Here is a 26,529-nt window from a genome sequence, read left to right on the forward strand (position 1 = left end):
ATCAAGACACAAAGGCCACTCGAAGATAAAGATTAATGAATGTTAGGATTATTTTACTAGCGAGGGGGTGTGCCAAGTTTTGCTAGGTCGTAGAATATGCTTAAATATATTTTAATTCATGCAGATTTCATATTTATTATTACACAGCAAATTCTCTATTGAATATTATATTGTACCTAATATATAGTACTGATTTCAAAAGTTAAGAAAAAAATAACTTCGGTGTCATCAGCTAGAATCGAAACCAGAACATTTAGCGCTCCAGCTACATTCCCTACCATTTGAGCTATCGACAGATAGATAAGAACGATTTAAAATTAAATCACTTGTAGCTATGATTGGATTTGCGCATACGTAAAACTAATAGAAATATGTCGGCAAGTTGAAATGAACATTTTGCATTTCAACTTGCTCACATATTTCTGTACACATTATTCATCCATCCAAACAAAGATTTTACTCATTATAAACCATCCTTGATTACTTTTTTTTTTACACAGGCATCACCACATTATCAAGGCCAAGAGGCCACTCAAGGATAAGAGTTAAAGAGTGTACAGTAGAAATTGGACAATATAGTAATCATTAGTAATGAAAATTCGGTTAATTTGATAACTTATATGGAACGGCTCATCAAGAACTTATTTACGTTAGACTTGAACACAACCATATTGTAGTCATCCGGAAAGCAGGAAAACAGAAGACAATTCCACAGGCGTGCAGTTCTAAGAAAGAAGCTTTGTTCATGGAATCTACGTTTAGGTTTAGGCACAGATAAAGAGTGGGGGAATTATTGATAGTGTTTTCAGCTAGACGAGTGTCTCTTGTGAAAGTTTGGCGAGGGGGGACCATAGACTTAAGCTCAGTCGAACACTTTCCATGAAAGTAACTATACAACAGAGACAAACTCGCAACATCTCTTCTGTGAGATAGAGGTTGCAGGGAAGAGAAAAGGACATCTCCTACGAGGCTACGAAGTCTATTTTGAACTCTATCAAGGCAGCACAAGTCCTTTCTAGCAGCTCCTGTCCAGATGTGGCAACAGTATTCCATCCTTGGACGTACCTGGCTCTTATATAGATAGAGAATTGCATCAGCAGTGAGATATCTACTGGATCGATAGAAAGATCCCACCATTTTTCCAGCGGCCTTGGCAACAGATTTGATGTACGTGTTCCATTTAAGATCAGGAGTAATGGTCAAGCCCAGAAGCTTGTCAAAACTTGAGGCCTCCTGAAGACGAGAGCCATTCATTTCAACTGATGCCAGATGTGGATCAGAGCGTTGATGATGTAAAGAGAGAAGCTTGGTTTTAGATGCATTAAAAGTAACCTACTATTTGCTATTGATTACTATTTGCTATTAATTTTAGTGTTATGTGGCCAGTAGTTTATTTGATAAATATTTGCACACAGACAGGCACACATACATACATCATTTTATTTATATAGATAAGAAACATCCAATTTTGTTTGTGTGCTGAAATACATTGTATACATCCGTCATATTTTCGAACAATCTTACCTTTAAGACTTTTATTGAGGTCCTGCAGATCTTTCTCAAGTTTAAATCTTGTGTTTTGACAAGATTCAATATTTTTCTGTTTATTTTCGAGTTCGTCTTGCATTCGATCCACCATTTTTTTGCTCTCCCTAATTTTATTCTCCAAATCACTCAGTTCCCTTGAAAAATAGCAAAAATTTGATGCAACATAAAGAAAACAAATGAAACAAACTAAATCACGACACACAACGTAGAAATTTATGTTTTCCTCTGATTCCGAAACTTGATTTTTGCCTTTAACTCTTTATACAGTAAAATAAGATGTATATCCAATCCGTTGCTTAGGTCGCTATAAAAATGCCTGGATCATTCTACCGCTTCAAAAGGTATTTCACATCTGATACGATTCTCTACTTATATGTCAAATACGTCCAAAGTATGTACAGCATAATTCACGTTCCATTAAAGTCATGTGACCTGCTGACGTCACAGAAGAAGTACAATGGCTACGTTTAAGCGATAGGCAGCTATTACGAGGAATGTTATTTCCTGTTGCAATTGTAGAAGAGGGATTTATAAAACTGGTCCAAAAATGATTGTTTTCTTTTGTGGAAAATAAAGAATTATTTTGCATTTGAACACTAACTTACAATTAAAAGTAGTTGTTTATCTGCGAAAATGTTGTGAAGTTTTATTTTTATTTTTTAAGTGTGCTTAATTATTATTTTAAAAATTTATCTGTTTTAAAACATTTTTTAAATGAGATTTTTTGCACTCATTTTTTTTTTTTTTTTGATAATACAGCTGCTACCGTCTATTTCGTATGAGGTGTTATAACGTAGACACCAAGTGAAACATTATGTAAAAGAATACCAAAACATGAGATTCATTTATGAGAAACGGAATACGGTCTCCATTTTTTATTGAACTCCAGTTCCGTATCCAACGGAAGTGAAGGTATATCCGAGACTTCTTTACTGAAGAGTTCTTTAAGGGGAGGTAATGATTCATACTATCACATCACTCTTCTTTCAATAATTGAAAAGGAAAGATAAAAAAAGGAATTTATTTACAATGATGAGATAAAAAAGAAAATAAAAAGTCAGTTAGTAACTGTCTCATCTCTGAATTTTTTGGGGGGGTCTGACGACACGTCCAGATCTGGTGGTTTGAACTGTCGTATGGTTGCTATAGGTGCCCGTATCTGGCACTCCATGGGGTGTACGTTTGAAAGGTGCCTATTGACATTGTGTACTGTCCGTCTCTATACTTGATGAACCGTCCCTGGTAGGTTCCTGAGGAATTTCAGTGGAATGCATCTCTGGATGTGCTATGCTTCTGGAGGGGATTACTCTAAGATGCTGTCGATTTCGACAAAGAGTTTTTCCAGAGGGGGTCTGTACTATTTACGACCTTGGTTCTCGGTCCAATTGTGTGACAACTGCAGGAGACCACTCACCTGCTTCTTTATTTAACACACGTACAGGTTGTCCGATGGGCAGTCTGGGCAGCTCTTTTGTATGTTGATCATGGTACATCTTCTGTTTTTCTTGCTTCTGATACAGTCGTTCCATTATTTTCTCCTTGTTAGCGTTTTGTTGGTGCATTCAACTGGGATGTTCCCTGCTAACTTCCTTTGGTATATAAGCTCACCTGGTGAGGGAAGGGTATGATCTAAAGGAGTTGAACGTAAGCATAATAGTACCATATCCAAGTCATGACCGCTTGAGGCAGGTTTTTTGAATGCAGATTTCACTCCCTGGATACAGCGTTCAGCAAAGCCATTTGACTGCGGAAACTTAGGTGAGGATGTGTGCTGTTCAAAACCCCATTCTTTTGCGAATTGCTTGAAATGTATCGAGCTGAAGTGTGGGCCATTGTCACTTATCACTTTCTCTGGAATTCCTTGTTCTCCAAATATTTGCTTTGTCAGTTTAATAACTTCCTGACTGGAGAACTCCTTCAACACTTGCACAAATGGGAACTTGGAATAATAGTCCGCAATGAGCATAAAGTTGAGACCTTCAATGTGAAATAAGTCGGTAGCCACTATCTGCCATGGCCTCACCGGAATCTCATGGGTATCAGGGGTTCAGCACTCTGCATTTTTTGGTGCTGCTGGCAAATGGTACATTGTTGTACTATGTTGTCGATGTCTTTGTTAATGTTGTGCCAAAAAACGCAACTTTTGGCTCAGAGTTTACATTTCTCCATCCCTTGCTGCCCATAATGTATTTCCTGTAATACCTCTTGTTGCATCGATTTAGGTATTATTATTCTGTTTGCTTTCAATAATATGCCATTTTCAATGGACAGTTCGTCTCGATAGGGCCAATAAGGTTTCATATCTTACCCATTTCTCTGAGAGTGTCGGGCCAACCTCTCAGAATAATGTCCCTCAATTCACATAGTGTAGCATCTTCACTTGTTGCTTGGTTTAGCTGAGCTAACTTTTGGGTTGAAAATTGAACAAAATCCACCCTCAGATCCAAATCAATAGCTTCTTTAGCTTTTTTATTTGGTAACCTTGAGAATCCATCTACTAGTGCCATATCTTTTCCAGGGCGATATACAATTGTCATATCATACCCCTGCAAACGTAGTAGCATGCATTGGAGGCGGCCAAACTATTTGCAAAGAACTTTGCAGCTAATTCTACCCTATGCGACGAAGGCCATCAACTCCCCATATTTCCTCCTATAACACAGAACAAGCTAGGTAACATACAAATATCCGTGCATGAGGTCGCCAAGCTAATAAAAAACCTAGATTCCAGTAAAGCAACTGGCCCTGATGGCATCCCAATTATAGTGTTAAAAAAGCTTCAACCAGAACTTGCTCCCATACTTACGAAACTATTTAAGCGCTGCCTTAAGGAGAAGTGCTTTCCGACCCCCTGGAAGACCTCATCAGTTTGCCCTGTATTTAAGAATTCAGGTGATAAGTCCTCTCCCTCTCAATACAGACCAATAAGTCTTCTCTGTGTTATGAGTAAGTTACTGGAATCAATATTAAATAGAGAAATAGTCAACCACCTCAGCAGAAACAACCTTCTTAGTGACACACAATATGGTTTCCGCTCTGCAAGGTCTACCGCAGATGTGCTGACGGTTATATCCTACAGGATTAGTGAATCTCTTGACAAAGGCTTCCTTTCTAGGGCAATTGCTCTTGACATATCAAAGGCCTTTGACAAAGTATGGCATAAGGGTCTACTTCACAAGATTTCCAGCTACGGTATAACTGGAAATGTTTTCTCAATCATTAAATCATTTCTCTCCGATAGGCTCATAAGAGTAGTGGTAGATGGACAAAAATCGGAGGCCTGCAATATAAATGCTGGAGTCCCTCAGGGGTCAATCCTCGGCCCAACTCTCTTCCTGATCTACATCAATGACCTCCCTAAACACATACTTAAATCATTCGTTGACATCTATGCTGATGACACGACCATCTACGGCAACACATCAAAGGCTGTAAATGACGAAGTTCTCTCGGATTCTCTCTCCTCTGATCTCGAGCGCGTGGTTCAGTGGGGGAAGATGTGGCTAGTTACCTTTAATGCATCTAAAACCAAACTCCTATCCTTACATCATCAACGCTCTGATCCCCAGCTGGCATCAATTGTGATGGATGGCTCTCGTCTGGGTGAGGCCCCGTGTTTTGACAAGCTTCTGGGTTTGACCTTTACTCCTGATCTGAAATGGAACACGTACATCAAGTCTGTTGCCAAGGTCGCTGGAAAGATGGTGGGATCCTTCTACCGCTCCAGAAGATATCTCACTACTGATGCAATTCTCTATCTATATAAAAGCCAAGTACGGCCAAGGATGGAATACTGTTGCCATATCTGGGCAGGAGCTGCCAAAAACAGCCTATCATGCCTTGACAGAGTACAAAATAGACTTTGTGGCTTAGTGGGGGATGCCCTTTTCTCTACCCTGCAACCCCTCTCCCACAGAAGAGACGTTGCGAGCCTATCCTTGTTTTATCGTTATTTTCATGGCAGGTGCTCGTCTGAACTCCAATCCCTGGTCCCCCCTCGCCAAACTTTCACGAAAAACACCCGTCTAGCTGAATCCACTGGGAAAAATTTCCCCCACTCTATATCTGTACCTAAATCAAAACGCGGATTTCATGAGCAAAGCTTCTTTCTTAGAACTGCACGCCTGTGGAACTCTGTTCCGTCTGCCTGCTTCCCTCCGGACTACAACTTGGATGTCTTCAAGTCTAATGTTAACAAATTCCTAATGAACCGCCCCCCTAATTAAACACTTCATAAAATCTCCTCACTAACGTGATGTACTTGCAATAACCCTTATCCCTGAGTGGCTTCCGGGCCTTGATAAGTGGTGATCACTGTGTAAAAAAAAAAAAAAAAAAAAAGGTGGAGCTGCAACCAAATTTTTTAAGTTGATCATTTCCAAGGGTTTATGATCACTTTCCACCTGGAACGCACTTCCATAGATATAAGTCCGAAATCGTTCACAGCCGAAAACAACTGCAAGGAGCTCCCGCTCTATGTTGGCATAGCGTTGTTCAGTTTCTGTTAAGGACTTGGATGCAAAAGCTATGGGTTTACCTCCTTGCAGGAGTGCGGCGCCGGGTCCTTTACTTGATGCATCGACTTGGATAACAGTTTGCTTGGAAGGGTCAAAGTATGATAGCAACATGTCTTTGCAAATTAGATCCTTGATTTGCTGGAGGGATGTCTGGTGACTTTCTTTCCACTGGTATTCCACTTCTTTCTTTAGGAGATCTCTCAAAGGTGCTGTGAGATCGGACAGGTGTGGAATGAAAGGTGCCATATATGTGATGATTTCCAACACCCTCTTCAGGTCGGTAGTGTTTGCTGGACTAGATAACATTTTTATTTCTGTTACCTTGCTGGGATCAGGGTGCATACCATTCTGATCATAGATTGTGCCAAAAAAACAAATTTGTTTCTTATTGATGGCACACTTTTCGCGGTTGAAGCACAGTCCTTCCTTTTGAGCAATTCTCATTAGATTGTGGAGGTTCCTATCATGCTCCTCTTCGGTTTTTCCAAAGACAATGACATCGTCAACTAGCCCTAAGGTGCCAGAGCACTTCTCCAGAATCATGTTCATCCTCTGGGCAAACACATCCTGAGACATCACCAGACCAAAAGGCATCCGCTGGAAACAGAATGTTCCAAAAGGGGAGTTGAAGGTAGTCAACAGTTGTGTAGTTTGATGGACCAATATCTATTCTTGGCATCCAACTTGGAGAAATATTTGGCACCAGAGAGTTTATGTGCAAGTTCTTCCATTGTTGGGGTCTTGTAATGGCATCTCATGATGGCCTTGTTTAAATCTTTTGGATCTAAACACAGACGGAGCTTTCCATTGCCTTTCCGCACATAAACCAAGCTGCTGACCCATGGTGTAGGCTCGGTTACTTTCCGTATGATGCCTTGTTTTGTCATATTTTCCAATTCGGTCTGGATTTCCTCCCTCATATGTATAGGACATTTTCTTTGTGCATGTATGACAGGGGTGTTGTCTGGTTTCAGGATAATATGATATTCACCCTCAAAATTGCCGATATTGTCAAAACGGTTTGGGTACATATTTACCAGATCCTGTGTTGAACGTACTGAGACTGGTGTTTCCTGGATTGCACAGTGTAACGTTACCAGTCTCAGGTCTCTGATTGAAGGTAGTCCTATGATGGCAGGCCCTTCTGTTGTCACTACAAAGAATTTGATGGTCTTCCATATTCCTTTATGTGAACAAGCTATTTTAACGGATCCATGTTGGGTAATATGAGAACCATTATAGGCTGTTAGAACAGTTGGTTCATCCTTTGTTGCACCGGGGAGTAGCTGTCCTGCTGCACTTATTAGGTGTGGGAACATCTTCCGGAAGGTACGTAATGGAAGTATGTTGCCTTCGGCTCCTGTGTCAACCTTAGCTTTCAGAAAATGGGTGCCTGGGAGGTTGGGAAGCTTGATTACAAGGTCTGTGAAAACCTCTGTCCGACTGTCATCTTGTTCTTGAATAGAGTCGGAAGACATTTGTTCAAACTTGTTATAAATCGCTTCATTGTCCCTCTGAGAGACATTTACCAAGTGCATACGGTTACCGTGTTTCCAGTGTTTGTACTGGTCCCTTTGTGCTTCTCCATGTCCTGGTTTATTACCTCCATCTTTCCATGTTGTGCGTGTTGGAAAACGTCCTGCTGCGTTTTTATTTTTGCTTGCGAAGACCTTAGCCCAATGATTTTGTTGTCCACACGCGGAACATGTGGTACCCCATGCTGGACATTTTTGCCTCGGATGGGAGCCTCCGAATCTGTTACACTGTTTGTACTTGATTGCATCTATTTCATGCTTATTCTGCTCTAGTTCAGCCAACTGTCTCATGTGGGTTATGGAAACTTCATGTGTCCTACCACAGTTTATAGCTTCCGGCAGTGTCAATTGTTCGCCTTTCACTAGAAGCTGCTTTTGGAGTTCTGGGTGCTTTGTTCCTGATATAACCTGCTCGATGAGGCATTCCTCCATTTCCTTGATATCCCGGAACTTGCATTTTAATTCCTGCGATTTACACCGGGCCAGAAAGTCATCGAAATTCTCTGATTCCTTTTGATTATACTGGCGCAGGTAAAAACGAGCGATTTGGAAGTTTAATTGCGGCTGCAGTCTTTCCTCGAATTTTTCCCAAATTATTTCTGGATTATTCCTGTCGGCCTCGTTTTCGAATGACCAAGTGTTGTATCTTTTAAGGCCTTCTTCTCCGGACAGTGGCAGGATGTGGTCGACCTGTTTTTCCAACGAAATATTTTTAACTGAGAAGTAAAGATTACAACATTGCTTAAATAATCGAAATGCTTCGGTTAGGTCTGTGGACGACCAATTCATCGACGGTTCGTTTGTAGCCATTGTATTTATTTATTTTGTTTAGTTCCAGACGATATAAATTCAGTCTTCCGTTTATTTATTTTATTTTATTTATTTTTTTTTAAAAATAAACTGACAGAACAAATGTACATGTATATGTGTTTTCCGTGGAAAACTTAAACGTCTGAGAACTTATACATATACTTCCTAATATATGTATATATATATATATATATATATTTTTAATGCCAGTAATGTATATATATATATATATACATATATATATATATATATATATATATATATATATATATATATATATATATATATATGTATGTATTTACTTATTTTCGTTGCATTTGAAACACGAAACACGAAAAACAATGCTTACTCACAGTTTGAAGCTTGGCGCCAAGTATTAATTTTTCACATGCAGTCTGAAGATGGCCAATTTTATTTATTTATTTTTATTTTTTTTTATATTTCTTTTACTGTCGTGTGTATATAATAGGGACGACCTGTTCGTAAGGTTTCCCAAATGGGAAACACCACCGCTTGCCACCATGAAACATTATGTAAAAGAATACCAAAACATGAGATTCATTTATGAGAAGCGGAATACGGTCTCCATTTTTTATTGAACTCCAGTTCCGTGTCCAACGGAAGTGAAGGTATATCCGAGACTTCTTTACTGAAGAGTTCTTTAAGGAGAGGTAATGGTTCATACTATCACACCAAGTAATGACTGATCATTAAATACAGTCATTTTCAGAGTAGTTTTATAAATCCCTCGGCAATTTCTTTGAGAATTGAAACAGAAAATGGCTATCCTGAAAATAGTCGTCTATCACCTAACCGTAGTCATTGTACTTTATTCTGCAACGTCAGTAGGTAACGCGACTTTAGTTGAACGGCCTTCTATTTACATGGGCCACGCTCGAGTAAGTTAATATATGTGATCGCCCATTTTTTTCCTTTCTGTTTTTCTTTGAACTGTTATTCTGATTAGTGTTGATATACCGAGTGTCCAAAAATGAACTATCCATTTTGAAATAAAAATCAGCATCAAAATAGATGCTTAATTTTGGGACATCCTGTATTACATTCTGTCCAGTGTATTCTTTAGATTTGTATTTTCTTGCAAAGGAGTCGCCATTTATTAAGGCCTGGAGGTCACTCGAGGATAAGAGTTAATGAATGCACTGTAGTCAATGAGACAATATTGTAGCAATCGTTAGCACTGGAAATTTTGTAAATTGGATTACTTAAGGGGACGGCTCATCAAGAATTTGTTCACATTGGACTTCAAGACGACCATATTGTTATCAGCTGGAAAGCAAGGAAAAGGAAAAGAATTCTACAGGCATGCAGTTCTAAGAAAGAAGCTTTGTTCATAGAATCTACCTTTAGGTTTAGGCACAGATAAAGAGTGGGGGACATCGTATGTAGTAGTTGTAGCTAGTCGAGTGTTTTTTGTGAAAGTTTGGCAAGGAGAGACCATAGATTGGAGTTCAGATGAGTACTTGCCATGAAAATAACGATAAAGTAGAGACAGGTTTGCAGTGTCTCTTCTGTGGGAAAGAGTTTGCAGGCTACGAAGTCTATTTTGAACTCTGTCAAGGCAAGATAAGCCTTCTAGCAGCACCTACCCATATGTGGCAACAGTACTCCATTCTAGGACATACTTGGATCTTATATCGGTAGAGAATTGAATTGGCAGTGAGATATCTACTGGAGTGGTAGAATGACCTCACCATTTTCCCAGCGATCTTGGCAACGGATTTCAGATCAGGAGTAAAGGTCTGGCCCAGAACCTCATCAAAACATGGAGCCTCCCCAAGACGAGAGCCATTCATGTCAATTGATGCCAGACGAGGATCAGAGCATTGATGATTGAAAAATAGAAGGTTGGTTTTAGATATATTAAAATTTAACCAGCCACCTTTTTCCCCATTGCACCACATACTCAAGATCAGAGCATCAAAATAGATGCTTAATTTTGGGACATCTCGTATTACGTTCTGTCGAATGTATTCTCTAGATTTTTTTTTCTTACAAAGGAGTCACCATATATATATATATATATATATATATATATATATATATATATATATATATATATATATATATAATAGTAAATTTGGTTAAAACAAAATCCTAATATACTCACTTTTTCATGGAATTTAATTGGTTGTCTAGTTTTTTGTTGCTGTCTGTCAAGAGATTCCGCTCTTCCGACAAATGCTGGACTTGCGTTTCTAGAGCTGACCTTTCCATTGCAAGTTGATTTAGATCCTGGCGTTCCTTCTGTACTGATTGGCTAAGAAGTTCCAATTCCTCTTTCCGGTGCCTCGTTTCCAAACTGATGCTATCCATCTCAGATTTCATCTGTAATTTTAACCACAAGATTTAAGATGCTGAAAACAATTGTACACAGTATTTTTTTTTCTTTTGTTAGCTTTTTTTCACCCCAAACAAGGCATGCTTCCACTCGGAACATAAGGGGCTACTATTTTGGATCATGTTTAACAGGGGATTGAAGGAGTTGAGCAGCTGAAATGTTTGTTCACATTACATTTAAACTTCTGCAGGTTAGTAGAGTCAGGGAAGCACGAAACAAGGAGGGAATTCCAAAGTCTAGAAACTATTAGAGTAAAAGGCTTTCCAGCATCTATGGATCTCTACAGTGAAGAGTTGGGATTTTGCTGCTTGTTGAGTTAGTCAAGGGTACATCAAACGAATGCAAGTCCTTTGAGTTAATCAGAGCACATTTCATTAAAACACTTGTAAAATAGGCACAAAAGTTCAACATTGTGGTGATGGGACAGAGGCTAATGCTTGGCCGACAGTGTAGAAACTATTAGATTAGAGACTTCTTTTTTGACCTCGTCTAAAAGTGAAAGACTAGTGATAGATGTACCAGCCTAGATGTGGCAACAATGCTCCATACGTGGGTTAATTGTGGCCCTGTAAAGATATAAGATGCTAGCACGGTAGAGGGAGCCAACCTTAATTGCAGAGCCTTGGCAGTGTCTTCAATGTATTTGTTCCAATATAAGGCGTTCACAGACACACATCGTTGCAATATTTTTTATGTATAATGAACGTAGATATTCACATGCTGCTCATCTCAGTCGGTCGGGAAAGTGGGAATATCAAGCAAGCTCCTCTAAAGGAGGGGCACTCTTGCCTAGGCATCTCGTCGGCATTCTCCAGTTGGGGTGCTTCATCAGCAAGTGATAAATACCCCACCTGAAAGCCAGGTGGCAAGGTCTGGGAGGGTAGATCTCCTAGGTAATACCCAGGTGGCATACTTCAATCCGACAGGTACTGGGCCAGTTCCTGGTCCCGCACCTGTTGGGCTGGTTGTCAAGAATAGATTCGTGACTGTTACTTTCTACCCATTCTCCAAGCAACCGAAGCAGCAAGAAGACTCATGCTCATATATATAATGGTATGATTGAAAATTGGAAGGTTCTACTTATAGACACTGGTGATAGGAACTGACCAATCAAATGGAGCTATGTTCTGCTTGCAACCAATCAGAAATCAGAATTTCTCCTCAAAAATATTGAATGTTTCAGCATTCTCGGACATGATTGTTTTATGTCCAACACGAGAAGGAAATTGCTCTCCATCTGCAGACTTTTACAATTCAACAATTTTACAGATCGACTACCCAATGGAAAACGTATTCTTCGTCTTCATCTTGGCATCTACAATTCAAAGCTTCTTTGATTGATGATTGCCATTTTGTTTGAAACAAGATTTTTTATTTTCTTCTGAAACCAAAAAAATGGCTTTTAACACACATGAAAAATGGCTTTTTCAACACACATGAATCGGTAGAAACGGGGCGGGGACAGAAAAACAGAACCCTCTTTGGAATGAATTAGTTGATAAATGATATTTTTTTTAAATGAGTCTAAAAGTACAATTTTCATCCAAAGTTTGACAAACTGACTGACAGACAGAGCTTTTTCTAGAGATGCTTGGATGCATTTAGAAAAAAAGGTGAAGACGAAATGAAAGAATGGCAAAGTATATCTATACAAAATTAATCAGTACTTATTTAAAATACAACCTAAGTAAAAAACAAAAATACAGAAAAATCTTTATGATGTACATACCTGTCACAGAACAAAAATGTCATATTCCAAAAATCACATAAATTAAGTAGTTATATTTTTAACTAAGAAAATCAAATTTTATGAGGAAGCAAAAAGGGATTGTATCGTGTCGCCATCTTGGAAAAAAACAAGGATAGATAAGTCCACAATGATCCAAAGTTGCGAGATCAGCTTTGTAATGCTAACGATTTCATATTAATCGCTTTAAATCGTATAAAAATGATTTTCTTTATAAAAAAAAATACTTGATCAATTTATGTGATTTCTGGAATATGACATTTTCGTTCCGTGACAGCTACGTAAGTCATAAAGGTTTTTCTGCAGTCTTATTATCTTTTTTTGATTAGGTTAGATTCTAAATAAGAACCAATTAATTTCATCAAAGAATTTGTTAAAAAATGACAAATTTGTGAAAAATGAGAGTTCAAAGTGTCAAAGGGTTTTACAATTAAAGATAGAACTTTAACGGAATTAATTTTTAATGTTTTTATGTTTTTTCTTTTATTTTGAAGTCACCACTTATCAAGGCCCGAAATCCACTCGAGGATAAGAGTTAATGAATGTAAGGTAGTAGTATAGTAATCGTTAATGGTGTAAATTGAGTAGATTTGGATTATTTATAGGGACGATTCAACAAGAACTTGTTTACATTGGATTTGAAGGCTACCATGTTGTATTCAACCGAGAAGCAGGTCAGTGGAACAGTGTTCCACAGGCGAGCAGTTCTGGGAAAAGCTTTGTTCATGAAATCTGTGTTTAGATTTAGGCACAGATGGAGAGTGGAAAATCGTTTATAATGACTGTAGCTAGTCGAATGTTTTTTGTTAAAATTTGGCAAGGAGGAACCATAGATTGGAGTTCAGTCGAGCACCTGCCATGAAACTAATGATAGAGCAGAGACAGGCTCGCAACGTCTCTTCTGTGGGAAGGAATAGAAAATAGCATCACCTACTAGGTTTTGAAGTTAGTTTTGAACTCTATCAAGGCAGGATATGGCGCGCTGAGCAGCTTCTACCCAGAGGTGGCAGTACTCCATTTTAGGGCATACTTGGTAGTGAGATACCTACTGGAGTGGTAGAGTGATCCAATTTTTGGCAACAGGTTTGATGTATGTGTTCCATTTCAGATCAGGAGTGAAGGTTAGTCCAGAAGCTTGTGAGGATATGGAGCTTTCCCAAGACGAGAGCCATTCATTTCAATTGTGGTGTGAGGGGGGTCAGCGATTATGGTGAAAGGAGATGTTCCTACTGCTAAAAGCGATTCTATATTAATTTTTTATATCTGTATTTAACAAAAATTAATCAAGCAACACGGAAACTTCTTTTATGCAAACTTTTTTTGAGGTTTTTATTTTTTTTATTTTATTTTATGGAAATCGCTCCAGACAAGGCATGAAACCATTTGATGTAAGGAGCTAATGAATAAATAAAATTAAAAACTAGTCAGTGATAAGTGTCAGATTGATAGATTCCTATCCAGAAAACAGCAATTTCCCCCCCCCCTTTGTTAGAAACATCTCTCGTGGAATGTGAGACAAACGAGAATTATGAAATTGTCAAAAGTAAACTCAATGTCTTTTTCCCACTTACCTTAAATTTTATTAAAAGTTTTGTAAAAAAAAAAAAAAACTCACAAAAAAAAATATTTAACATCTCCCCACTCTTAAATCCTTTTCCATTTTAAAAATTGACCCAGCACCAAAAAAAAAAAAAAAAAAAAAAAAACTCAGATCCATTATTCATTTGTTTACAGCTTTCACAGGTCAACCAGAAGAAACCGGTGTAGATTCGAATTCGTCCCCCATATTTACTTACCTTTTGGGTCTCTGGAAATATTTTATGTAAAAAAAGAAAAAAAGAACAAAATAAAACTAAGAAGGCCTCCAGAGCTTTGCTGAAACTATCTCCAAAAAGACTTGTAAACCCATGCCACCATCCCTATATATAGGAGTGTTCAGGAGGAAGTACATTCTTTGTTTAACACAAATCAATCAATCAAGCAAGCAAAATGGCCGCTTGTTTTATGCAAACCTTTTGGAGATGTCGACTCGTATGTTCAAGTACTTCAACTTTCTTTTCATACTGCATTTTCAAAATAGACACTTCTGACTGGCTGTTTTTACATTGGTCTGTGATTTGCATCAAAGTCTCTTTTTGCCTTGCAGTGTCCGTGTTTAGTCCTGAGAGGAGATTTTGATTTCTTTCAACTTCACTTGACAACTGCATCAACTCTCCTTTTTTGTTATGGATGAGGGTAACCAATTCCAACTTCTGACTTTCCAACTTGATCACCTCATCTTGATGCAACTGAAAAAAAAAAAAAACAAATATAAAGTATCATACATATTAAAGGCGTGCAGCAATAATCCTGGGCCCAACTCTTTTCCTAATCTACATTAATGATCTTCCAAATCACATCCTTACATCATTTGTAGACATCTATGCTGACGACACTACCATTTATGGTAGCACATCTAAGACACTAAACGACCAAGTTCTCTCCAATTCTCTCTCCTCTGATCTTGAGCACGTAGTATAATGGGGTAAAGAATGGCTGGTTACTTTTAATGCATCTAAAACCAAGCTTCTCTCTTTACATCATCAACATTCTAATCCACATTTGACATCAATTGAAATGAATGGCTCTCGTCTTCAGGAGGCCTCAAGTTTTGACAAACTTCTTGGCTTGACCATTACTCCTGATCTTAAATGGAACACGTACATCAAATCTGTTGCCAAGGCCGCTGGAAAAATGGTGGGATCTTTCTATCGATCAGGTAGATATCTCACTGCTGATGCTATTTTCTATCTATATAAGAGCCAGGTACATCCAAGGATGGAATACTGTTGCCACATCTGGGCAGGAGCTGCTAGAAAGGACTTGGCCTGCCTTGATAGAGTTCAAAATAGACTTCGTAGCCTCGTAGGAGATGTCCTTTTCTCTTCCTTACAACCTTTATCTCACAGAAGAGATGTTGCGAGTTTGTCTCTGATGTATCGTTATTTTCATGGAAAGTGTTCGAATGAGCTTCAATCTATGGTCCCCCCTCGCCAAACTTTCACAAGAAACACTCGTCTAGCTGTAAACACTATCAATAATTCCCCCCACTCTTTATCTGTGCCTAAACCTAAACGTAGATTCCATGAACAAAGCTTTTTTCTTAGAACTGCACGCCTGTGGAATTGTCTTCCGTTTTCCTGCTTTCCAGCTGACTACAATATGGTTGTCTTCAAGTCTAACGTAAATAAGTTCTTGATGAGCCGTTCCATATAAGTTATCAACTTTACCAAATTTTCATTACTAATGATTACTATAATGTCCAATTTCTACTGTACACTCTTTAACCCTTATCCTTGAGTGGCCTCTTGGCCTTGATAATGTGGTGATGCCTATGTAAAAAAAACAAAAAAAAAACAACTCATTTGCATATTTTGAAAGAATATTTTGAATTTCAAGAAGATGGTTTTAAAGGGTGCAGTGTCCTGACAGCCAACAATGGATGCAGGCAGCTTATTTCATATTTCAACAATTTTTAGCATAAACAGATATTTTCCGAAGTCATGGGAATTGTTTTCTTCTGAATTTATAGGCATGTTCATGTGTTTTATAAATTTATAGATATCTTCATATGTCTTATAAATTCATAGGCACCTTCATGTGTCTTATAAATTCATAGGCATCTTCATGCATCATATAAATTTATTGGCATCTTCACATATTCTATAACTTCATAAGCATGTTAATGTGTCTTATAAATTCATAGGTACTCTCAGGTGTCTTATAAATTTATAGGTACTCTCAGGTGTCTTATAAATTAATAGGTACTTCCATGTGTCATAAATTTATAAGCATCTTCAAGCGCCTTATAAATTTATAGGCATCTTCATGCGTTTTATAAATTTATAGGCCTTTTTCTTAACCTGTTTTGGTTCTTTTTAAGACATATTGATTTGTTCCAATTATTCACTTCCAATCCATGACTGACCGTGTCTTGTGAAAACTAACTCCTAAATATAGATATTTCCAAAAACAACTCGCTTTGCCATCACAACAAAAAAAAAACTTTCCTTTCTTCCTCCTTGTGATTAGCATCAGGTACAATTTCTATGAACAGAGATTCTTATCTCTAGAACTTCTCGTCTCTGAAACTTATTGCTATGGAACTGCTTGTCAAACTTAGTTCATTCCATTCCTCATCCTCAATACGCTCGTGAGGTTCTTCACATTTCAACTATCATTCCATCTCATTAACTCTTATCCTCGAGTGGCTTTTGGTCTTAATAAGTGGTGGCCCTTCAGTAAAAAAAAAAAAAAAAGCGGAATTCTTACCTTGAGCTCCCTTTTTTTTAAGCTTACTTCCGAGTGGGCACCTTTAAGTAAATTGGCCAACTCGTGTTTCTTTTGGTCCAAGTCTTGTTGTACAGAAATCTTTTGGTCCAAGTCTTGTTGTACAGAAATCAGTTCAGCTCGTCTCTCCTTTAATTGTGAATCTACCTTTTCCGTTAGTAAACCTAAATATTCACTCTGTAAAAAAAAATGAAGAATATAAACATCAATGGCGAGAGACAACAAAAAGCACGATAGCCATAAAGATTAGAATATAATATCAAAACTATATGTCATACAATTTTATGAGCGTACTAACAGGCCGACTGGCGTTGCCCGGTCATAAAATACACATAAATATTATATTTTAATTAATACAGAAACTGAGATATATGCATACAAGTATTATGTTTTTTTCTAAACAATTCACTTCTTATGAGTTAAAAAAAAATATACTCAAACTGAGGTCGAAACCAAAACCTAAAGATACTGAATAAAGTATGATAACCATTAGACCAGCGTTCCACGATATTATTTAAAAGGTGTTTTCAAACTACTTCTTCTTAATATAAGTAATCTGTAATGTGAACGATTCACGCATGCGCATTCGTGAAACAGTTAGCAAACAGATAACAATGTGACTGCCTCCACATATTATTTTTCAATTTTGACCCCTTAGCAGCACTTTTTTCGGATGTAAACGAATTAAAAAGTTTTCCACAAGTTTGAATATCCTATATACCAAATTTCAAGTTTATAGAACAAAGATTCGTTGAGTATATAGGTTGAGAAGTGTCTTCACACACACACGCACACACATTCTCACTTTTATGGATATACTAGATAGATTATTTGGATTATTCAAACTGCTGATTTGAGTGTTATTTTCACAACGTTTCGGTCGCTGTAATCTCAGACCTTCTTCAGGTGTATCTTTATGATCTTTAGAATCTGCACAAAATTTCAAATGGAACCTTTTATTTAATCCACAGGGTAGCACACTCGTGTTCTGTCAGCCATGACTGGGTAAAAATCCTAAGCAATTCACAATTGTATTTTTAGTATCGTCCACACTGAGGATTGAACTTTCAATCTCCAGAAGAGTGTAACTTAACAACTAAAATTTTCCAAGTACTTTATCCACTACGCCACTGGTAGTTTTACATGGAACACTTCTGGAAGTTGAAGGTTCAATCCTCAGTGCGGGCAACACCCAAAACGCAATTGTGAATTGCTTCGGACTTCTGCTCAGTCATGGCTGACGGAACAAGAGCATGCTACCCCTGTGGATTAAATAAAGAGTTCCATTTGAAATTCCATGCAAATTCTTGAGTTCGACTAAAAGATTCCCAAGTTCGAAAAGATACACGTACAGAAAGTCGAAGTTTACACTGACCGAACATTTCACAACTATAATTCACAACTATAATTCACAACTATAATTCACATCTTTGCTTAACAATTGAAATGGTTTAGTAAAGAAGTTATTAAATTTTTGTCTTGATGAATAAAGTTTTTTTATTAAAAGTTCACACGTCAAAACAAAGAAAATGTTATTATAAGTCCATAAGTTTGGCTAAGTGTTATTATAAGTCTGTACATACACAGACTGAAGAAGGGTGTTGTGAAACTGACAGAGCTCGTATTATTATTATTATTATTATTATTATTATTATTATTATTATTATAATAAGGGAGTAAATTCATATGCTAAAGTTTAATTTATGTAAATTAAGTCCACGTGGTGATGTCAATAGCCAGAGGCTAAAGACAGCGGTCATTTGGGCGCCAAGTAGCAGTTGTTCTGAGGAACAAAGATTCGTTAGGTAACTTAGCCTTCTCGGCAGCTATTTCCTTGGAAAGTGTGAATGTGATCCTTTAAATAACATTAATGAACTGGCGTTCGACTTGTAGCAGTCAACACTCGCTACAAACTACGGGCAGAAGTTAATTCTCTCGATTCGAGATTTGAAATCCATTTTCTTCCTGGCTTGTCCAATCACAAGCCAGCTCTTTATCACGTGACAGAGTATATAAAACGTGAAACCTGAAACTCTCAATTCTCTTTCTCGCTGCTTTGCCCAGTAGCACACATCGCCTGGGGCTTCAGCCCCACACAGAATGTGAGTACTACAAGCTAACATGGGGACCTTTCAAACTCTCATTTGTTTCCACATGCGGTACCTTAACGAATATTCTTTATCATGCTAAAGAACGTACACTGACACACACACACACACACACACACACACACACACACACACACACACACACACACACACACACACACATACCTACTCTTTCTTACCATGAGACACTAACCCTTTGCCCTGTCTCTACTATCGGACGCATACTCCTACAAACGTAAACACACTGAAGTCTTTGCTCTTTCTTTCTCTTTTAACCGGCTTCCTTTGTACCGACAGCTACTATCTATAAACACGTGTTAACAGAACTGAACTGTTCTCTTCTTCAACAAGCCTGCATGACATTAAATCTATCTTTATGCACGAACACTGAACTCTCATACTAACTTGTCTCTCTTCTACTAACGCCACTAACGAAAATTACAAATAAAGTTTGTTTATTAATATAGAATGAAACTCCATTTCGTTGTTTCTCATCCCTATAGTCTCCTTGCAGACTGTTTTTGATTGGCTATAGTCCAATATAGGGAACCAATCGAAAGGAAGGGTGAATGACGTTAATGAAGACAGGATGAAACGAGAAATGGTGGAAGGGGATGAATAGGTAATTAAAAAGGAGAGGAAAGAGAAGAGAGGAAATAGATAAAGGTGGGGATTGAAAGCAAATGATTATCAAAAAACAAGAAATATTTAGATGAACTCGCAAAAGTTGCCAAATACTATCAGTCATCCTTTATGAAATTATGTGGCGGCTTAATCACGAAGTGATGTTTACGAACATTAAAAAGCAAATGGCTCTATTTCTGTCTCTGCTTCGTTAGAATTTGCTTTTTTCATCACTTCCAAAAGCAAGGAAATTTTTACAGGAACGTGTGAACTAAAAGTATTTTCCAACAATTGGGAATCATTTCAAACTTAAGAAAGTAACACGTACATGCGAAAGAAAGAAATCAGTTTTCATCAGATTTTGTATGCACTTGCATGGAAGATCTCAAGAACAGATTTTCAACAAACCACCCCATATCATTTGGGGCCGATGTAGTTAGGCGAAAGGACTCAGTACATGCACTAACAAGAACAAGATAAACGAACATACACACACGAACAAAGACAAGATAAACACACAGACACATACATAATGCCACAAATTCACATACGTATATTACTTACATCCACATATTATTCACTCTATGGACATTTTGACAAAAGATGTTGATCTTCAATTTTTGAATTCTCTTCCTCCTTGATCTAGAGAACGTTTGCTTCGACTTAATCACACAGTAATTCCCACGAACACTAAAAAGCAAATGCTCTAATTGCTACTTTCTTTCTCTGCTTCGTTAAAATTTGCTTTTTTCATCGCTTCCAAAAGTAAGGAAGTTTTCACAGGAACGTGTGAATCGAAAATATTTTCTGAAACCCCAAAAAGTAAAACGTATATGTGAAAGTAATAAGCTAGTTCTAAATTAGAAAATCTAATAAAATCTGGTCAACAAAATCAGTTTTCGTGTTATTTGGATTCATCGTGTGTCATTTTCACAACGTTTCGGTTGATGTAACCTACAACCTTCTTCAGGTGTATCTTTTCAAACTTTGGAATGTTTCTGTCGAACTCAGGAATTTGGATGGAATTTCAAACAGAACCCTTTATTTACTTTACGGGGTTAGCATGCTTTCGTTCCATCAACCATAACTGGATAGAGGTCCTAAGTAATTTGCAATTCTATGGCTGACCATATCAATTTTTCTCTATTCAGTCATGGCTGATGGAATGAGCGCATGCTACCCTTGTGAAGTAAATAAAAGGTTCTGTTTAAAATTCCGTCCAAATTCCCAAGTTCAACAGAAACATTTCCAAGTTCAACAAGATACACCTGAAGAAAGTTGATCGAAAAGTTCTGAAAATGACTCAAGATGAAAACAGTAATCTGATGAATTCAAATAATATGAATAACCAATCCTTATTCTCAAAAATTCAGAAACACAAAATCAATTTTATCCAGACTTCAGCAGCCGCACTTGCATGAAGAGGACTCCAGAGTACCTGCTCAGCAACACCTCTCCGTGCTTGCCATAAATGAGACAGGACTCAATGATTCACATACAAGCCTTCTTCATCTTACGCACACATTCCTATACACTAACTGGAGACAGGCAAAAAAAAAACGAATTGCTAATCACAGCTATACATGCATTAACAAGAACAAAGTAAACCAACACACATACACAATGCCACGCTGCCAAACACTCACATACATATATTACTTTCAAACGCATATTATTCACTCTATGAACATGTTGATTTGTGACTACATATTTTACCAAACACACGTTTACATAAATGAATTTTTTACATGATTGAAAGTAACTTTATCTCTTGTATGAAAATGTTTTGTTATAAAATTTTATTTTTTCTCAATTTTTCATTTACAAAATTCTGTTTATGTTTTAGATAGCACTTGCCACTTGGTGACCCTTCTATTCTTTAATGTTTCATTTATTTTCCATTTTATATTCATGCGAATTCCATATAACTCCTTTCATTTTATTCCTTCGCCAAAACAACTTTCAGAATTTATATTAAATTTCGGTGTGATTCTTGGCCATACTCAGAATGCTATTGTTGTTCAAAATGACCAAAGCCAGAGATCACACTGCAACTATAAACAGTTTGCGGTTGTGGGGAAGGGGGGAACGATACGATGTAGCAGTGTCCTGTTTACCCACTACTTCCCAACCGGTGTAGCGTGAATGATCTTGCAGAATACAATAATGATGCAAAAGATTGCATAAAAAATGGGAAGCGATCGTACTGCCACACACTTAAAAAATGCACAAAGAAAAATTGAAGGTTGCTAACCTTGCCTCCCATCACAATTTTATCGCTTTTAGTTACAGTTTTTTTTTTTTTTGGTTTTTTTTTTTTTTAGGAGGAGACTGATAAGAATGACAGACAAGAAGAATTATCACAAAAAGCTTTTTTCAGTACTTTTGCAGATTCAGGAGCATACTATCGTTGGAATTTTCAGGAGGGTTTACATAAAACACCAGGAACTTCCAAACAAAAATTTCGTGATTTATTTTTTCGCACAAACAAATGAAAAAATAATTATTATTTCTGTATACGAATATTACTTAATGTAAAATTAATTGAAAAATTGAAACAATATTATTGTTGTTGCAAAGAAAATACAATGAATAATCATGGGGCAATTTTTACGAAACTTTAAGAAAATTCAAATTCAAATCCAAGAATTAAAAACACTCGTTGTAAGGCAAGTTTCATGAATAAATTTTTATTTTTTGAATAACAAACAACTGATAGCAAAAAAAAAATTATTTTTTATTTTTATAATTTTGTTTTCGTGATTTTTTTTTTTAAATCAAGATAAATATTTTTTTAATATAAGAGCTTGTTCTATACGACATAAAAGGATGTGGTGCAATAATTATTGTAAAACGTTTAACGAAAAAGAAACACGAGACAGACTTAACAAAAATCAAATACGCATTTATTAATGCTAAAATAATAAAACAGAGCAAAACAATGTTTGCACCTTGCGGAAGTTAGTTGGTGAATTCTTTGCAACACAAGAGTCATAATAATATTTCTTTTTAATTGTTTATATATGTATTTTTTTTTTTTAATAAAAACACGAAGATTACATTTTAATAAGGGAAGCGTCTTCTTTCCTATTTCTGATGTTATTAAAACTGCAACGTATTTTATATAAGTTCTCCTTACGGATGGCTCGTTTCTAACACACGTGGTGGGGTTGAATTTCTGAAGAAAATCATGACCTCCTCATTTGGGGCTTCGGTTTATGCAATTCTTTTTTCACCGAAAGGATGAAATCTTAATTAAATTTGCCCTTACTACGAATTTTATTATTATCATTATTATTGTTGTTGTTGTTGTTGTTGTTGTTGTTGTTATAGTGGTGGTGGTGGTGTCAGAAGTGGGATACCCGCTTCTTAGTGAGAAGCTAAATTATCTTTAAATTTTCCTCTGTGTCCGCTCACCTTCCTGCTCTAAAAAACTGCCGCGCTCTTATTAATTTTTTTTACTTCTCCCCTCACAATGACCCTTAACAGGTTTCTTGTAATTTAATTGGTGAGTCGCCGCCATTCAAAATGAGGGTCTAACTAATGAGATGTGGCCCACCCAGTGTCAGGTTTCTGCCCCTTAGTTTAGACTGGCTTAAATTAGGGGAACATGTGTTAGCAAGTCTTTGCTAATTTTTTTTTTTTTGCATCTATGGGGCAAAATATGCGAACATAACATAGCCTCCCCCCTCCCCCACCAGATTCTGAATCACAAGGTTGGCATCAGAATATGTCTCGGCTGGGATGTTTTACAGTATGAAATCCTTGAAGCAGGATGGGGTCTGTCCCCTGGTAGAGCGCTTTGGTAAAGTCCACACCTATTGTGAATCTTGATTCGCCTGGATGACTGTCTCGTTCTGGTAGATTATGGGTACTTTTGGAGACTGAAACTAGTCGATTGAGCTGGTATCTGGCATGGGTGGCGGGGGATTATAATTCAGGTGAACTGGCCGTGAAATGATGTGATGTACATGGGCTCGGTGAATCCATTCTTTGTTTCCATTTTTGTCTTATATCTGCAAAACAGAATCGTTCGACTTCGCAACATCACACGCCCCAATCCAAAGTAGATGGGAATTATGCGTTTTTGCAGACTTTTGCCGATGTAGTACGATTTTGTCGGCAACCTGTATGTGATCATTGAAACGTAGGTGGCTTAAACAACTGCCATATTTGTAGTTGGCCTCATTGCTTGCAAGTGCCACTCTATTGTGTACTTTTTTTTTAGTAAAGTATTTACCTGCATTCCATAGTCTTTGTGAGCGGCAGAGCAGTCGCTGGATGAGACCAATAAAATGCTGACTAAATCATCTCTCAGCGTCGTCGATGACGTCACACGATTCACATGTTTCCTACTTATATTATTTCCTTTGTTGAAAACTTGTGTCAATTTGACTTATTCATCTCTCAACAGTCATTTCTCTATAGTTTTCTTCTTTGATTGATTCAAATCTGCTTAATATACATTACCAAGTAGGAGATATCTGAGGGTTGTGAGGGTGGAGGTCGTGTTTGCCGAAAAAGGTTGGGAAACACTGATCTAGTGTAACCTACTGATTAACCCTTACCTGAAAGGATTACACGTAGTCTCTTACTCTCTCCAAGGGAATTAGTAAAAGTTATGCAACGGTCTCGACAAAACCAGTAACCAAAATACCGTTGTCACTTCCACATTCAATTATGATAATAAATTAGAACCAAAGAAAAAATAAAATTGTATTATTAAGATTCTTTGGACTATTGTTCTCATCTTAAGCATTATTTTCAGAACGTTTTGATCGATGTAACCTCCGACCTTCTTCAGGTGTATCTTGTCGAACTCAGGAATCTTTCTGCTGAACTCAGGAATCTACACAGAATTTCAAACAAAACCCTTTATTTAATCCACGGAGGTAGCGTTTTCTTGTTCCGTCAGCCATGGTTGAAGGGTAGAAGTCCTAAGTAATTCGCAATTGCATTTTGGGTATCATCTATACTGAGAATTAAATGTTCAACTTTCACAAGAGTCTAACTCTTACAACTGAATTTTACCAAGTATTCTATCTACTGCACCACTTGCATGCGGATTTCCGAGTACAACAGAAAGATTTTCAAATTCAACAAGATACATCTGAAGAAAATCGAAGGTTACATCGACCGAAACACCATGAAAATAAAACTCAGGGAGAGAAGAGTACTCAAAAGAATCCAAATAGTAAGAAAAATCAATCCTATTCTTAAAAAATTCAAAATTGTAAAAACAAACTTTTTTTAACGACATTATATGATTTATGTGTTTCTATTTCCGGTTCCTCTGTTCACACGTATGTTAAATCGTAATAAATTAGAATTAAAAAAGAATCAAATTTTGTAAGAAAATCAAAACATGCAAAAAATGTTAGCAAATTCACTTTTTAAACAAAACATAATTTTTTTTCACCCTGCATTAATCCCATGGGGTATTTTGTCACCACAATTTTGCTTAAGTCCTCATGACAAATAGTTGGCAAAGTATTTCTTTTTCTCCCTTCCAGTACTCTCTTAACTCAATGACGGTATAACACACATGGTACAGCGCAGTTGTACCTCAGTTTTCCTTGGATGTAGATGTCGCTTTATCCTTCTGAGGTTTCCAGTCACCCCATTTGACTAATCTAGGTATGATTTTATGATTTATATATTTGTGTATTTTCCAGTAGGAATGAAAATTTATAGATATAAGTGCATATTATGCATCATTAGGCTATTCTATAATATTTAATGTGGAATTAATATGTTTTGGTATTTAATTTATCACAAGTTTTGATGGGATTATTATTTTATTTGCAATTTATTACTCTTTCGAGCTTGTAACTATGAGCTTATATTCATTATGTAAAATTTTTCCTAGTTTTATCAATTATTTTATTGTATTATTTTATATTAACATCAACAAGATACAAGTGATTCAAACTGTTCAACAGGGAATGTAGATATATCCTGAACAGCAGGATAACTATATTTTAAAAAATAATAACACCATAAACATTTTTGTATTGGGGTGTATAAATACCCCATGGGACTAACCATGTTTGAAACACCCAGGAATAGGGTTTAAAGCAATAGTTTTGATATTTTTACAAAAAAAAAAAAAGAAAGAAAATGAAATAGTGCAATAAAAAAAAATGGAAAAAAAATAGTGCAAAATTGATACAAGGGTGAGTCAAATGTTTGCAAATATTTGCATGTGAACTTGTTGAATGTGTGTGTATCACGTGACCAAGGCGTACTTATGTGTCATGTCGACATGAGTAAAAATTACCTAAATTATGAAAAAAGTAGAAGAGTAGAAAACCTGCTATTAATAGAATTATTTTTACAAAAAAAAAAAAAAAACATAGATATTAACAATCCGCCATTTTCTATTTTGAAATGGCAGATGGTAATGTTTGTGCAGTACCATGGGATTTCAAATAAATGCATTTCAAGCAAAAATACTATTACATACTTACGTAGCGTCGATGTGTACACATCGACGTACAAAATCAAAATGCATAAACGCGTCTGTACGCACATCCTTTGCGCATACATTATCCTAAATAAAAAACAATAATTATATTTTGGACCAATCAAAACTTTCTGAATTTATTTGAAATGGTCTTTGTGGGAGTCGTCTAAACTCTTTAAAAGGGCCAGATTTTCTTTCAATAAACCAGTGTAACCCAGTCGACAGTAATGTGTTAGTTTACAAGATCACCAACGTAAACAAGCACAAAAACATTCGGAACTCCTAGAACTTTTGACTCACCCTAATATATTATTTGAAACTGATTAATTTTGAAAAAGAATCAAATATAAAAAACATCAAAATAAAGATATGAATGATCAAACTGATTTTGTCAATGATATTTACCTTCCGCTGTAGCAGGGTAAAAATATAAAAGAAAAAAGATTTTTTTAAAAAGAATTTTAAAATTTCAAACAAACAGAAAAA

The 26,529-nt window shown here is 36.7% G+C and overlaps 1 protein-coding gene across 5 annotated transcripts in view; it reads right to left on the reverse strand.

The window, feature by feature from the left end:
* Positions 1-26,529, reverse strand: part of LOC145241281 (uncharacterized) — a 292,029-nt gene that overhangs the window by 66,621 nt on the left and 198,879 nt on the right. For 4 of the 5 annotated variants that reach the window (XM_080104025.1, XM_080104023.1, XM_080104021.1 and 1 more), the window contains exons 35-38: positions 16,828-17,022; positions 14,529-14,804; positions 10,539-10,756; positions 1,525-1,682 (exon numbers count right to left, since the gene is read on the reverse strand). In XM_080104025.1, coding sequence (XP_079960151.1) covers positions 1,525-1,682; positions 10,539-10,756; positions 14,529-14,804; positions 16,828-17,022 — 847 coding nt within the window. The remainder of the gene's footprint in view (positions 1-1,524; positions 1,683-10,538; positions 10,757-14,528; positions 14,805-16,827; positions 17,023-26,529) is intronic. The other variant, XM_080104024.1, reaches the window with a different exon arrangement.

Source organism: Euprymna scolopes, chromosome 20 (assembly GCF_053919585.1).
Source record: "Euprymna scolopes isolate OS-2025 chromosome 20, ASM5391958v1, whole genome shotgun sequence".
NCBI classification, from domain to species: Eukaryota; Metazoa; Mollusca; class Cephalopoda; order Sepiida; family Sepiolidae; genus Euprymna; species Euprymna scolopes.